The sequence below is a fragment of the Glycine soja genome, chromosome 11, assembly GCF_004193775.1.
Source record: "Glycine soja cultivar W05 chromosome 11, ASM419377v2, whole genome shotgun sequence".
NCBI lineage: Eukaryota > Viridiplantae > Streptophyta > Magnoliopsida > Fabales > Fabaceae > Glycine > Glycine soja.
This window is the reverse complement of record NC_041012.1, coordinates 6478643-6493022: the sequence shown is the minus strand read 5'-3', so window position 1 is coordinate 6493022 and position 14380 is coordinate 6478643. Positions and strand designations below refer to the sequence as shown.

The 14380-nt window shown below is 32.0% G+C and overlaps 2 protein-coding genes and 1 pseudogene across 2 annotated transcripts; 2 read left to right on the top strand and 1 right to left on the bottom strand.

Annotated features, from left to right (window-relative positions):
* Positions 1 to 4: 4 nt before the first annotated feature.
* Positions 5 to 2573, top strand: LOC114376826. The gene is made up of 7 exons (XM_028335120.1): positions 5 to 142; positions 411 to 490; positions 981 to 1051; positions 1312 to 1373; positions 1471 to 1552; positions 1815 to 1864; positions 2379 to 2573. Exons 1-7 carry the CDS (start codon positions 29 to 31, stop codon positions 2448 to 2450), a joined length of 531 nt encoding a protein of 176 aa, XP_028190921.1. The 5' UTR covers positions 5 to 28; the 3' UTR covers positions 2451 to 2573.
* A 1332-nt stretch (positions 2574 to 3905) lies between these two features.
* LOC114376971 (rab escort protein 1-like) lies at positions 3906 to 8785 on the top strand. The gene is made up of 9 exons (XM_028335317.1): positions 3906 to 4699; positions 5316 to 5438; positions 5557 to 5656; positions 5995 to 6033; positions 6154 to 6400; positions 6486 to 6561; positions 7371 to 7563; positions 7863 to 7943; positions 8208 to 8785. Exons 1-9 carry the CDS (start codon positions 4005 to 4007, stop codon positions 8307 to 8309), a joined length of 1656 nt encoding a protein of 551 aa, XP_028191118.1. The 5' UTR covers positions 3906 to 4004; the 3' UTR covers positions 8310 to 8785.
* An 840-nt stretch (positions 8786 to 9625) lies between these two features.
* On the bottom strand, positions 9626 to 12116 carry LOC114375202 (annotated as a pseudogene).
* Between the last annotated feature and the right edge of the window lie 2264 nt (positions 12117 to 14380).

The following is a 14380-nucleotide window of genomic DNA, read 5'->3' as shown; positions in this document are numbered from 1 at the left end:
TGAATCAGGGAGGGGAGGAAAGTGAATTATGGAAGACGAAATAAGCCAAGAACGTGAAAGGTCGTTAGCAGCTCCTCTCATATTTCTGATTGTTGCTGTTTTTAAATTTGCATACTATTGTCTAGATCACGCTAAGAAGAAGGTATCGTCATTTTTTCTCCATTCTAATTATTAATTAATTGAAACAAAATTAATGAATGTTACCCATTGTCACGATATTGTCACGATAAAGCTTATAGATTCAAATGTGAGATAATCTAAAATTCTCTTGACAAACTAATCAAAGGATTGATAATGAAATTAAATTCATTCCTTTATCAAATAAGAAATTTTCAACATATATTTATTAATGAAAAAAAGAAAAAGAAAACCATGTAACGTTAACATTTACCCGTATGATTTTTCTACAGAGTGGATCCGATAGTGAAAAAGAAATTCAGTTGCGTGCAGAAATAAAACAACTTTTGAAGGAGGCAAGTTCAATGTCGCAGTAAGTAATGCTTTAGCCAATAATCCCTCTGGTAAAAGAAAAGGGGGTCCTCTTTTGGAACCCCTTTTCATTGGTCAAGGCATTTTGCTATGTTACGTGTGTGTGTGTGGTTGATAATTGGAAATTAAAGGGTAAGTCCACAATTTTGTCTTAAGTCCACATGACAAGTGATACAGTTTTTTGGCAGTAAAACTACATGCTAACAAAAGGGTATCAGGAATGAGAAAATTTGAAGTGATCTGCAAAGAGACATATCAGTATTCACTAGAACATCAAAGTTAATTTCAGTTTTAAACAAAAGAAATTAATAAGAAATATTTGGTAATGTTTAGACTAGTAGAACAAAGAAGCAAAGGCCTTGCCAGGTATATAAAACTGCAAAGGAATTCAAATGGTAAACCCAGGTGGACAGGAGGAAGAAAAAGAACTAACATGACTGTAAGATATGATTGCAAAATTTATGCCTGCGTGTCTGTCTTTATCTTCTCAGGCCATCAACCTTTGCACAGGCAGCAAAACTCAAAAGGCTGGCAGTTGCCAAGGAGAGGGAACTTTCAAAGTGTGAGTTTCATTTTTGTTGCAAGTTTTTTACAAGTTGTGGCATAAGTTTCTCTGTTTCAGGCAACCTGATTCTCATTCTTAATTATACATTGTTTGTGCTAAAAATATTATTCAAACAATATTTCTCCATGACATTTTCCCCTTCATGAATATAGTTTTTATCTTCATTTTCATGTCCTTTATTTTCTATTGGTTGTTTAATTAAAATTATTTTTCTTACCCTCGTGTTTGTTAAAAGTATAGTTTAAATTATTATGCAGACCAAAATTCATCTCACAAAGATGATAATGCTTCATATACAAAAGTGCTTCTCATCTTAAAGGTATCTTCAGGCATACTTCTTTTATTTTTCTTTTAACAGAATTTCTTTGTAGAGGTTTATAATTAAGATACTTTTTCTTTTTTGTTGTGCCATGTAGTATTTAACATATGGAGTGCTGCTTATCTGGTTTTGGCGTGTTCCTGTGGCTAGCATATCTCTGCAACTTGTGCAACCATTTGGTAATGCAATTAAGAATATATAATATACTTTAAATTTACTAGGATGCATAAAAAACCCTGTGACTTGTCTGACCAAGACTTGCCAAAATTTTTTATCATGCATTACAAAAACCAGCCATTTGTTTTTATTTTTTGGATTTCTATTCTTTCCAAATGAAGGCCTAACAGATAAATTGCATGTCTAATTGCCCCTTGTTATTAGAGAAATAAGAAATTATAAGCTTTTGCTTTGACTTCTGAACATATTTTATACTCTTTGCAGGTTGCTTGTTATCTTGGAAGACCAGAGGAGTTCAAAATAACAGTATCGCGGTAAGTAATTGCTCGTACATTACCTTGGTAATTAGGTCTCTTATTGCGTATTGTTGCCATCATTTTTGAGGCCTTGTCTGGCTACCATTACAATTGAAAGAAATTAGTTTGATGGTTAAAATGATATACCTTTTGTCTTCATTATTACTCGAATTACATTTAGAAAGACCTATTAAGAATTACTTATTTGAGTTTATCATATCACATAAATACTTATTTAAACGTCTGGGAGAGTATTGTACGAAAGTAACATAAGAATTGACTTAAAAGTTAAATACTTTTGGCTGAATTCGTTTGTCATTTGATATAGAAGAGAGAAAGAAAATATCTGTGAATTAAACAATTTATTAGTAATATTTATTTTATAAGTAATCAATTAAACAACTTTCATCGTGGATGTTCTAAATAAATAATCTTGAGGAATAAGTTGGTAAATTCTTGGAATTGTCTGTAGCATTCCATTTTATTTTTTTTGAATTTATAATTGTTTTTCATTGTCTTTTTATCATTGCAGATTGGGATAATATCTTGGTTACTAGTATCTGCTAGGGTTTGCAGATTTGTCCGTCGAGCTTATAGCAAATAATAAATAAATGATAACGATTTTCATCGTGAAAATTAATATGCTTCAAATCTTGGTTTTGAAGTAGAATGGAGGTGTTTGTGCTTAATACATCTGTTAGAATTGTAAGAAATTTGTTCTTGTATTTTTTTTTCTTCTCAATCTGGTTGATCATTGATTCAGTTGTAACTAGCTTGTAAGTATTTCAATTTGTTTTGTAATATAAATATAGACAAAGTTTAAACCCAATCTTCAATGCATCAATTCCTTATTTTCCCGTAATCAAATTGCAGGCAATACAATACGACTGTATTTCATGTTTTGTTACCTTCAACAAGTTGGAGGATGGTAAAAGGTAACCAACACCGAGTGTGTAACTGATTAGAATCTCTTATATTTAATGAGGATTAAAATCGAAATTTAATAATTTTCTTGAGACAATAATATTTTTTTAAAACAGCACAAACAACACTTAATTACCATGTTACTGCTATGTGACAGCTATGTAGTTGTCATGTCACATAAGTAGACTACTATGTCATTCCATATGGTAAAACCGTATAAGTATGAAAAATGATAATGGAAGACGAAGAGTAATTGAAATTGTTTCATGAAATTAAAACTGAATATCTGTAATTTGTAGAAATTAAAAGGATAAAATATCATTTTGGTTGTTGAAAGTTTTAAAGTGTCTTTAAACTAAGAAAATTCAAAATTGATTCTTAAACTTATCTGCTTACTCCTTAAATATTTGTTAATATTATTATTCAACTCATGCGAATTTTTGGTCATTTGGAACTAATATATTCACATATTACATTAAAAGTAAACTTTTTTCTTCTTCTTAATTTTCTTATTTTCCATGATTAATGTGACCGTACTATACATCTTTAAGAACGGGATGGATTAAAAAGATATTTAAAAAAATCAGAAATTAAAATAAAAAGATCTATTTAATCTCAAGATTCATATTTTTTATTATTTATAAATTAATGATTCTTTTAGTCTTTATTATTTATATTTTAATTATTTTTTAATTTTTATATTTAAAAATAATTTTTTAGTTATATTTTAATTCTCTCTTAATTTTAAAAAGATCTTTTCTAGTCTATATAATTTATATTGTAATAACCTTTTAGTTTTTATTAAAAAAATATATAAAAATAATTAGTTACAAATTAATTATAAATTATTAATTATTTTTTATTATAAATTATCTTGTAATAAATTAGTTACGAAATATTTGTAATCGATAATATTACTCATATTTTAATAATCATAACTAAAAAAAATTAAAATATAAGATACATGTACTAAAAATATTACTTATAAATGATAGAAATTAAAAAAAATTAAAATATAAATCAAAAACCAAAAAAAATCACCTTTAAATTACAGGAAAAAAATTAAAATGTAAAATATAAAACTTTAAAATTATAAATGATAAAACTATAGGATCAACTCCTAATTAAACCAAATAAAAATATTGTTCCTTAGCCTTAGGTAACCCAATCCAATACTAGGACAAACCTGCACGACACAGACGGCAACTAACCTGCACGCGCCGTCGTCGTCGCTATGACCCAACCCCAAGATCCCTTCTCTTACCCTCCCATTGACCCAGTCAACTTCGATCTCATCATCGTCGGCACCGCCCTATCGGAATCCGTCATCGCCGCTGCCGCCTCCGCCGTCGGCAAAACCATCCTCCACCTCGACCCCAACTCCTTCTACGGCAGCCACTTCGCTTCTCTCTCCCTCCACGACCTCACTTCCTACCTCTCTTCCCCGCACTCCCTCCCCTCCGCCGCCGCCACAACCACTGACTCCGACGACGTCGTTGTCATCGACTTCGTCCAACAACCCCTCTGCTCCGACGCAGAAATCGCGACCTACGATGAATCCGCGTTTCTCAGCGAAAATTCGCGAAAATTCAGCATCGATTTGGGAGGTCCAAAGGCGCTGTTCTGCGCGGACAAGACGATCGATCTGTTGATGAAATCAGGCGCGGCGCAGTATTTGGAGTTCAAAGGAATCGACGAGAGCTTCGTCTACGAAGCTAACGCGGGTTTGGCGAACGTGCCGGATTCTCGAGGATCGATTTTCAGAGACAAGAAGCTTTCACTGAAAGAGAAGAACCAATTGATGAGGTTCTTCAAGCTGGTTCAGCAGCACCTGGATGATACTCAGGAGGAGAAGATTCCCGAGGAGGATTTGGAGATTGCGTTTGTTAGTTTCTTGGAGAAGATGAAGTTGCCGCCTAAGATAAAATCGTATTCACCATTTCCATTTCCTAGTGAGAATTGATTTATTTTAAGTTTCCTTACTGCACAGCATAATCTTACTTCAGCATAGGGGATTTACTTAGGGTTTCATTTGCCCTGTCTGATTCTGAACACTTTCAAGTTATGTTGTAATCATTAATTTTGTTTTTTGTTAAAGATAATGTAAACATGTTTATGCCAAAATGAAAGGTCTTCATATTAGTAGAATGCTAGAATTTTATGTGTTGTGCTTTTAAAATCAAAATCAAATCACAAAACGGGGGAGGCTTACACACTGACAGAGTAATGTGAGAGTTTCACTTATACACTTTTGATATTTCCCCCCAGCAATTGGTGCAGTGATGTTTGATTAGTGTTTTGAAGTGCTTGATAGTGGCTTAGTTTGCTTGATTTGGATTTGGATGCTTAAACAGTCTGACGGGGCATTGTAGTTTTTTTTTTGAAGAAGTGAAGTTGATCATCTTCTTGTGTGATGAAGAGAACTGTTTCTTTCATATTTCATTGGCACTTTTTTGCATAATGTAAACTCAAACCATATATAATTGAAGCATAACCTGTTGACATGATTCAGTACACTAAGGTAATGCCTTTTTGTCTTCTCCAGGATTCTTTTGTATGCTATAGCCATGCTAGATTATGACCAAGACAATAACGAGGTTTGTATAGAGTTACTTAAAACAAAAGACGGAATCGATTCTTTAGCTCTATACAGCTCATCTGTCGGAAGGTATTTTCCTATTCTTATTGTTCCATGTATTACATTTGCCTTGATTTTTTATTTTTAATTTTTAATTTAAGGGATCCCGTTAATTTTCTTTACTAGATACTTATCTTGTTTTACTCAGGTTTCCCAATGCTCCTGGGGCTTTGCTTTATCCTATTTATGGTGAGGGAGAACTACCACAAGCCTTTTGTCGCCGTGCTGCTGTCAAAGGTTGCATTTATGTAAGTTTCAATGGATATATGATACTCTTAGGGAAATTTTCTAGTTTCCGTGCCTTCTTTAAAGCTGGCATATTTTTGTTTAAAAACTTTCAATGCCTTTCTATCAAAACAGAAAATAAGAACATTGTTTTATACATCAATTCTATATATTAAATGCTTATTGTTTGTATCTCTTTCTTCCAATTTTACACTGGTGCTTAATGCTTGGCATTTCCTTGATATTTTGTTGATAAACTAAATGACGTTAACTATTTTTCTGCTTATATGTTCTTCAAAATATTTTTGTTTATTTTGTTAACCATATATGCTTATTTACATCTTATACTTTTGTGATTCAGGTTCTAAGAATGTCGGTTGTTTCTCTGCTTATGGATAAGGTGCTGATATATATATATCTTTGATCTGTGTTTTCTAGTACTTTTTTTGTGAGAAGAGACGAGGTTGAAGTCAAGTGCAAAAGGAATTTCATCTTTGTCATTTTTAAACCAACATTCCAGGTTACGGGGTCTTATAAAGGTGTTAGATTAGCTTCAGGTCAGGATTTATATAGCCACCAACTAATCCTGGACCCATCCTTCATGATTCCATCACCATTGTCTTCGTCTCCAAGAGATTTTCCCAGTGAAAAGCTCCAAATGTTGGGTCAGAGAGATATTAAAGGAATGGTGGCTAGGGGAATATGCATCACAAGGAGCTCAATAAAGCCAGATGTATCAAATTGCTCGGTGGTGTATCCTCCTAGATGTAAGAGAGATTTAAACACTGCATTTGTAATTAGAGGCATATTAAAACATGGGAAAGAAATTAACTTTTTCTCTGTTCCCTCTAGCTTTGTATCCTGAACAGTTGACATCAATCAAAGCTCTTCAGATAGGATCAAATCTTGCTGTTTGTCCTGCAGGAACGTAAGTTTTTTACTAAATAAACATTGGAATGCTCATTTTTCCTTTAAATTTATTTTCTCTGCTTGTCTTGATCTTCCGTTTCTTTGTTCTATCACGTTGTGTAGTTTGAAACTAATTAAGCATAAAGTATTATGTAGTGGCTCAAACAGCATATTTAGCATAATATAATGCCTCTGATTTATATATTCACTCAAAATATTTTACATCCGTGAATGAGCCTCCAAAGCTCTGCTTAAACAAAGGAGGTAAACGCAATATTGCTGTGAAACTCTATAACAAAATTTCTGTTGTAATTTTTGAAAAATTCCTTTGCAAGCAACTTGCATTTTATTTTATCAAAAGGATGCATCCAAGACTTGAAAGAGGATAATGCATTTTGCAAAAAAAATAAAATGAAGGACCCAAGAAACTAGCAGCAGGCTTCTCATTTCTACTGGCTGGGTTTTCCGATTGTGCCTATTCTTCATATTGATGGAGCTTAGGAACATTAAAATATAAAGAAAAAGAGAATCATTTTATTTTGTTTTTGGTTGGGAGTGAGAAGTTACTATTGTATCTAAAAATATTTTTGTAATTTAATTGCTACCATTCAGAAATTTGTGTTTGGGATTTTGCCGCTAATTCGTAGGATTCTTTTCATTGTTATATGTCTTCTATATTGATTGCAGGCTTCAGGATAGTGACAATTACTCCCATGATTTACCTTTAGAGTTCTGTTTCATGTATATTCATATTCAACTCCTAGTTGTTAACATTTATATTTCCCCTATGTGAACTTAAACTGACCATATTTGCCTCTTCTTTCTCAGCTTTATTTTATACTTTTCCACTATGTGCAATGATGCCGATGAAGGAAAGAAGCTACTAAAAGCAGCCATGAATGCTCTTCTTACACTGCCTGTATCTGGAAACTCTGAAAGTATTCCAAGTGTTCAAAGTGATAGTGAAGATATAAAACCCATTGTGCTCTGGAGTGCATTTTATATTCAGAAATTAATTATGGTGTGTTTCTAATCCTGGACTTGTTCACAGATTTATTCCTTTCACTATGTTTATTTTTACCTGCATATTGCATGCGAACTTTTTTCCTTTACTTCATCACTCATGATTCCTCTCTATTTTTGGTTAAATATTTTTTAGATTAAGAAAGTATTAGGGCCCCTAAGGACTACATATCTTACATTTTTCAAAGAACACAACCACTGTTTTGTCATGATAAATGTGATTCAAAATTCAAACCTGTATAGCGTTGACATGGTCATCATTTTTTGACTATGGATATACTTTGATCTCCTTTTCAGTGTAAACTTGAATTTATCAGCTCCACTCCTACACCTGATGGAAATCTGAACTACGATGACCTTTTAGATGCCACCAGGAAGGTTTGTCTTTATTATTCTTCATTTTGAAATATAAATTTTCTCAGTATTTCTGTCTTCTTGTTACCGAAATAGCTAGAAACCTTATTTCTGGACTTATCATTTTTGTTAATGAAAAGTAAGGAAACAAACTGGGAAAATATTTGTGCACTTGTGTATTTGCTTTGGCAGGATGACTGTATAAAGAAGAAAAAAATTACAATCCTTGACTAATAATTATTAGCCCTGTAACTGATGCTTACTAGTTTGGTGGTGGTACTATCGCAGCTATTTAATCAGATGTACCCCGATGAAGAATTCTTTCCAAAGTCAACATCACCTGAAGATCCAACAGATGAGGATGATAATGGGTTAACTCTGGATAGCTAAACAAGGCCAAACTGGCTGAGCATTTCATGTCAGAACTGCAGGAGAAAGGAAGTTGTGAAAGATATGTTTGCACCCGGAAGAGTCGAAGATGTGGGTTAAAATTGTTAATTATGGAGGTAAAACGTTACAGTTCCTAATTTATAGGTGAACAGAAGCGAAAAAAGGTCCTCAAGGCAGGGAAGTAGAAGTTACTGATTCTGATTTTTTTTGTCAAGCATACACATACGGATTTGGTGCTGTGTATCCACTTATGAGCGTTTGTTGGACAAAGTTGCGACTTGTTTTAAGATTGGCGAATAGTGGAAGTTTCACGGGGCCGAAGTACAACACTTAGTTCTTGTATCTTCTTCATCTGCGATTTGTATTTTGAAAACGATTTGATTGTATAATATTGTATGAATTTAGGACGTATTTGTTTGGATTTGTTGCAACATTAACAAACACATAAACATTGTTGGTTGTTCGAGCGCATTTAATTTTGGAAAAACTTGACTTCGTCTTAGTACAGAATGAATCAAAAGATAGGGGAAGGGGACAAGTAGTTCTACCGTCGGAAAAAGGTGTGGCCCGTTTAGAGCAAATAATATCATGGTTGTGCTTTCCAACCAAAAAAAAATACTCCCTCCCCTCACTTTAAACTTAATCATCATGATCAAGGAAAGTTAAGTCATTAAATATGTTTAAAAATAAAATAAATTTTTAATTATACTCTAACATAATTACACATCCAACTAATTTTATTAATAATTAAATAAATATTTAACCTAAATTATCATCTCATATTCTTTCTCTTTCATGTTATTATTAATATTCAACCTTCAATTTCAATATTTCTCTTCCCTAATAATAGTATAAAGGATAGAATTGGAAAATCATTATTAATAGATTAGTTGATAACTTATAAAAAGGACCAAATATTCCATTTTGACACTTTTTTTTTTCTCTCTTTCTAATAACACTATATCACCTATCTATTTAGTTTTTTTTTTTCTATCTTTCTTTCTAAAGGCCCAAGGGGTCAGAAAATAGCATGCAGCAGTGTCTGCATCTATATGGAAATAAAATTATGGTTATTGTACACATCTGATGTTGTATCTGTCCTTGTGGTGCTTGCTCAAGCTACAGATAAATACGACAATGGGTGGGTGGGTGAGTCATTACTCATTCCAATATAGTGGAAAATGAAGGTTTATGGTTAGTGTATCCCAGGGCATTTCTTCTCAGCTACTCAGTAAGTTGTATGGCCAGAATGCGTCGATCAATCAGACTTTACAGTAGTGCAAAACACTAGCCATACCAGCCGAAACGTATAAACATAGAAGGAAATATCAGAATTTTATTTTGTATTTTTTTGAAAATTGCACTCCAATAATGGCGAGTCATCATTAGTATAAAACACATGCCCATCTCGGTCTCTGATCCTCAGATCAACCAACTACTACCTGGATCTTTCTTCACATGAATCTTAGCCATTCTCTCCCTACATTTAAGAGCTTCTTCCCATTTTCCCTCTCCAATGTAAATGCCGGAAAGAAGAATATACCCAGCATGATCACTAGAATTCAATTCTATCATCTTCATTGCACATTTTTCTCCAATTTCTTTGTTATTATGATTCCTACAAGCACTTAGTAATGTTCTCCATGCTGATTCATTTCCATCTTTTTGCACTGTTTGGTAAGCTTCCTCTAGCCTTCCTGCCCGACCATAGGCATCAACTAAGCACGAATAATGCTCAGATTCTGGCTTAATCTTGTATTTGTTAAGAATCAATGTAAAGAAATGCATCGTATCTTCTACATAACCCGAATGGCTACAAGCTGATAGTACAGATAAGAAAGTTACATAATTGGGGGTCAAACCATTCTTCTCTAACTTACTGAATACTTCTATGGCTTGTGCTTTTCCATGTGAGCATATCCACAGATCATGGCATTATAAATTACTTCATTTGGCTCTACTTGTTCATCAAAAACTTTCTCTGACTCCTCCATTTTTTTTTGGACAGCTCTCTGACTCCTCCATGATTCCACATTTAGCGTACATAGCTATAATGGAACTTCCAACATACACATCATGGTTGTAACCAGACTTGATAGCAAAAACATGGAGCTGTTTACCCACATGTATAGCTGAAAGTTGTGAGCAAGCTGAAATAGACAGGGGAAGGCTATAACCCGTAAAAGTAATTCCATCAGCGAACATGTTTTTACATAGCTCTAAAGCTTTTGGTTCCATCCCATTTTGTCTATAATTTCCAATAATAGAACTCCAAGAACCATCATCTTTCCAATGTCAACAAAAGCTTTAAATGCATCACCAATTTGTCCACACTCAGAGTACATGTGGACTAATGCATTGCCAACAAAAGTATGATGACTTACACTTGATTTCACTACAAGTGAATGAATTTGCCTACCTGGTAAATCTGACTTATTCTCACAAAACTTTAAAACAGCAACCAAGGAGGCACCTTGAATTTGCAAAGAGGTTGTTCCATGAAGTTCTTGTAATAGTTTCATAGAGGAACCAGATCCCTGCGTCAACCGAGCATGAGCCAAGATCATTGAATTCCATGTTACAATATCTTTATCATCAATTCTTCTGAACAACTTTTCCACATCCACAAGTTCTCCAACACTGGCACAGAGAGTGAACAACACACTTGCTACAAAAAATGGCTTTGATGCCCATATTTTATCATTTGGCCATGCACTTGAACTCCTGTGTTCAAGTCCTCTAATTCAACACAGGCTTTCAAAGTATCCGGTCTCACCCTTTGTCTACACATGTCCTTGAAGAAATGCACAGCTTCCTCACCCTTTGTTCATGGAATAGCCTGAAATGATTAAACTCCAAACAAAATTATACTTCTCCTTCTTGGAGTCAAAGACTTTCCTGCAAGAACTGACATCCCCATGTTTGCCATACAAGTCAACCAGAGCATTGCCCACCACAACATCAACTTCAGCACCAAACTTAGATGCAAGCCCATGAATTTGCTTTAACTCTTTCAATGAAGAACAGCACTTGAGTAAGCTAACAAAGGTACAATCATCAGGTTTCAAGCCTTCCACTCCCCACATTTCAGAAAACAACCTATGAACCATGCTAAAGTCACCAACACGAGCAAACCCAGAAATCATAACATTCCATGCAACAAGGTCTCTCTCCAACAAGTCATGAAAGGCGCAACATGCATCCCCAAGATTACTACCACTGTTAAAGTACATATACACAATAGAGCTCCCAGAAAACTTGTTCCTCTCAAGCCCAGACCGAACCAGCAGGCCATGAATCTGCAAACCCACATTCCACAATGAAGGAGTGGCACAAGCTCGAAGCAGAACAGAGAAGGTGTACTCATTGGGTCTCTCATTCAATGCACAAATGTGATTAAACATCTCAAAGGCTTTTGGAAGTGACCCGGTTCGGAAATGCGAGGAAATTAAGGTTGTCCAGGTGAAAACGTTCCTCTGAGGCATTTGGTCGAACAGGAGGTGGGCATGGCGAAAGTGGCCAAATTTGGCGTACAGGCTCAAGAGGTTGTTGGTTAAGTGGGTTTGTGAAATGCATTGGGAGGCTATGAGCTTAGCGTGGATTTGGTTGCAGTGTCTCAGAGTTACGAGGTTTGAAGTCTTTGCCAGTGACAGCAAAAATGGTTCAATCACAGTACCGCACACTTTGCTTGCCACTTCTGGGTCAAACGCTGCGTGCCGCCGGATCATTCCAATTACACCGTCATCAAGTTTGAATGCGTGATTTGGTTGTGTACGCGTGTGTGTTTTAGTAATTTTTTTTGTTGAGCTTAATTATTTTTACCAACATAGTTAAGAACTCATATTAATTAGGTTAAATTCGTAGGTTTTTAAATTATTTTGATAATTTTTAATTAGATTTCTGATTTTTAATTAAATATTTGAACTTATATTTATTTGTAGTTAAGTCCTTTAATCTAATCTAATTGTCATAATGGAAAATTCATGTATGAAAAAATTACTATTAAAAAACATTATGATTCTTTCGCATTAAAGTGAGATTCATGTACATTAAAAAAATACTCCCATTCAAAAAAAAAAAATCTCTTCGAAGTTGTGTCTCTAAATTAGAGTCTTCTTGTTTCTGAAATTATTTTATTATTACTTATAAAATGAGAAGATATTTGAAATACTATTTTTTTAATCATTGAAATACTATCATTGTTCCTATTAAAATGGAGATATTTTGAAGATATTTATAGAAAAAAATAATAAATCATTAAGACACTTGTTTTTATATATCATTAATCAAGAGTTATTTTTTAATTTATAAATTTTGATAATTTGAAAAAAAATAATAACTTTTAACTAATGATATATAAAAAAATATGATTTTAACATAGTTAAGTAAATGAAATGAATGTATTAGTGGTTTATTATCTTTATCAATAAAAAATCCTGATTTCAATTCCTAAGTAATAAATATTCAATATGACATGCTTATTTTTTTATGAGTAATGGCATGCTTATTGAATAAGAATAAGTGAATTTGCAACATTTTTTTAGTGAAATAGTAAAATGAATAAACATTCCCAACCAAATACTACATGACAACGTCAAAGATATCATGATATTATTAATAATATTTAATAGATATTCACTTAGAAGATTTCATCAAGAAGATTTAAACTATTGATAGAAAAAAAAAAAGAAAGTTTGTGTTGAATTTTAGAGCTGATAAACACATAATCAAAGCACCACCGTGACCGGCCAATTAATAAAATGAATTATTACATATTACTCATAAATTATTGTTTTTGCTTTTAGTTTGATCACTGCTTGATGGCTTATCAATGAGATTTGTTCTTAAAAAAACATGTTACTCTTGAAGGTTAAATTATAATTTATGTCTCTTTTTAATTTCTGATTCGTTGTTTTGATCTTTGTTTTTTGGTTTTCCATTTTTTTAAATCCATATTTTTCGTTAAATATTCAATTTTTCATAAGTTATTTTTTATTTTAATTAATTTTTTATGTTACGTTAAATTAACATGGTAGGTCTTGAGTTTAATTGGTCAAAAATAAAAGAAATAAAACATATAAAAATTAAAGATGAGACCAAAGGTATGCTTTTTTTAAAAAAAATTAGATAGACCAAAATCACATAAAAAATAGATTAAAATTATAAATTTAAAATTAAAAGACAAATAAAATTATAATTTAGTTTAAATTAAAATATTCAATTATGTTGCCTATAATTATATAATATTTTATCTTTTAAAGTGAATAAAAATAAAATAAATAATTTTAATATATTAATAAAATAAAAAATAATAATTTACATTTCAACACTTTAACAATTGTTATATATATATATATATATATATATTAGCAAATTTTCTATATAATAATTTTTTTACTGTTCGGTGAAAAAAAAATATTATATTAACGATGACTCAGAAAAGTAATTAATGCAAATAAATATTTCAACCACGAATGTGCAACTATACAAGTAAGCGGAAAGATATGTCTCAATTCTGACATGAAACTAAATTGATTCTTTTTTATTTTTTATTTTATTTTCAAAGGAACTGAATTGATTCTTATTTATGTATTAGTAGTTGTTCAGGTAACTGATGTGATTTTATAACATGCCTTAATCAATTAATTAGTCTTTCTTGTATTTTTTTTTTACTCTAGTTAATGGCTTTTATTAGACTCATTTATTTGATATAACTATTGAACTTATTAGTATTCTTTTAGGTTACATTTATTTTTAATATAATCTAAATAAAAAAAATGTGACAGTGATATATAGTATGTAAAAAAAAATGTATAACAATATGTTTTTATAAATGCAAGTTGTCATATAAGATAAATGTTTAATTCTAATTTTGGTTTCCTTAATTTTAATTATTTTTAAATTTTTAAATAAATTAGGTCTTTTTACTTTCAAAAGATAATATTGATCTCACAGTTAAATTTTTCTATTTTTTTACTGCTTAAATTTTTAAATTTAAAACTCTCACATTATTATTATTATTATATGTATAAAATAATATTTTTTATTTATTAATTCTAGGTGAGATTTGA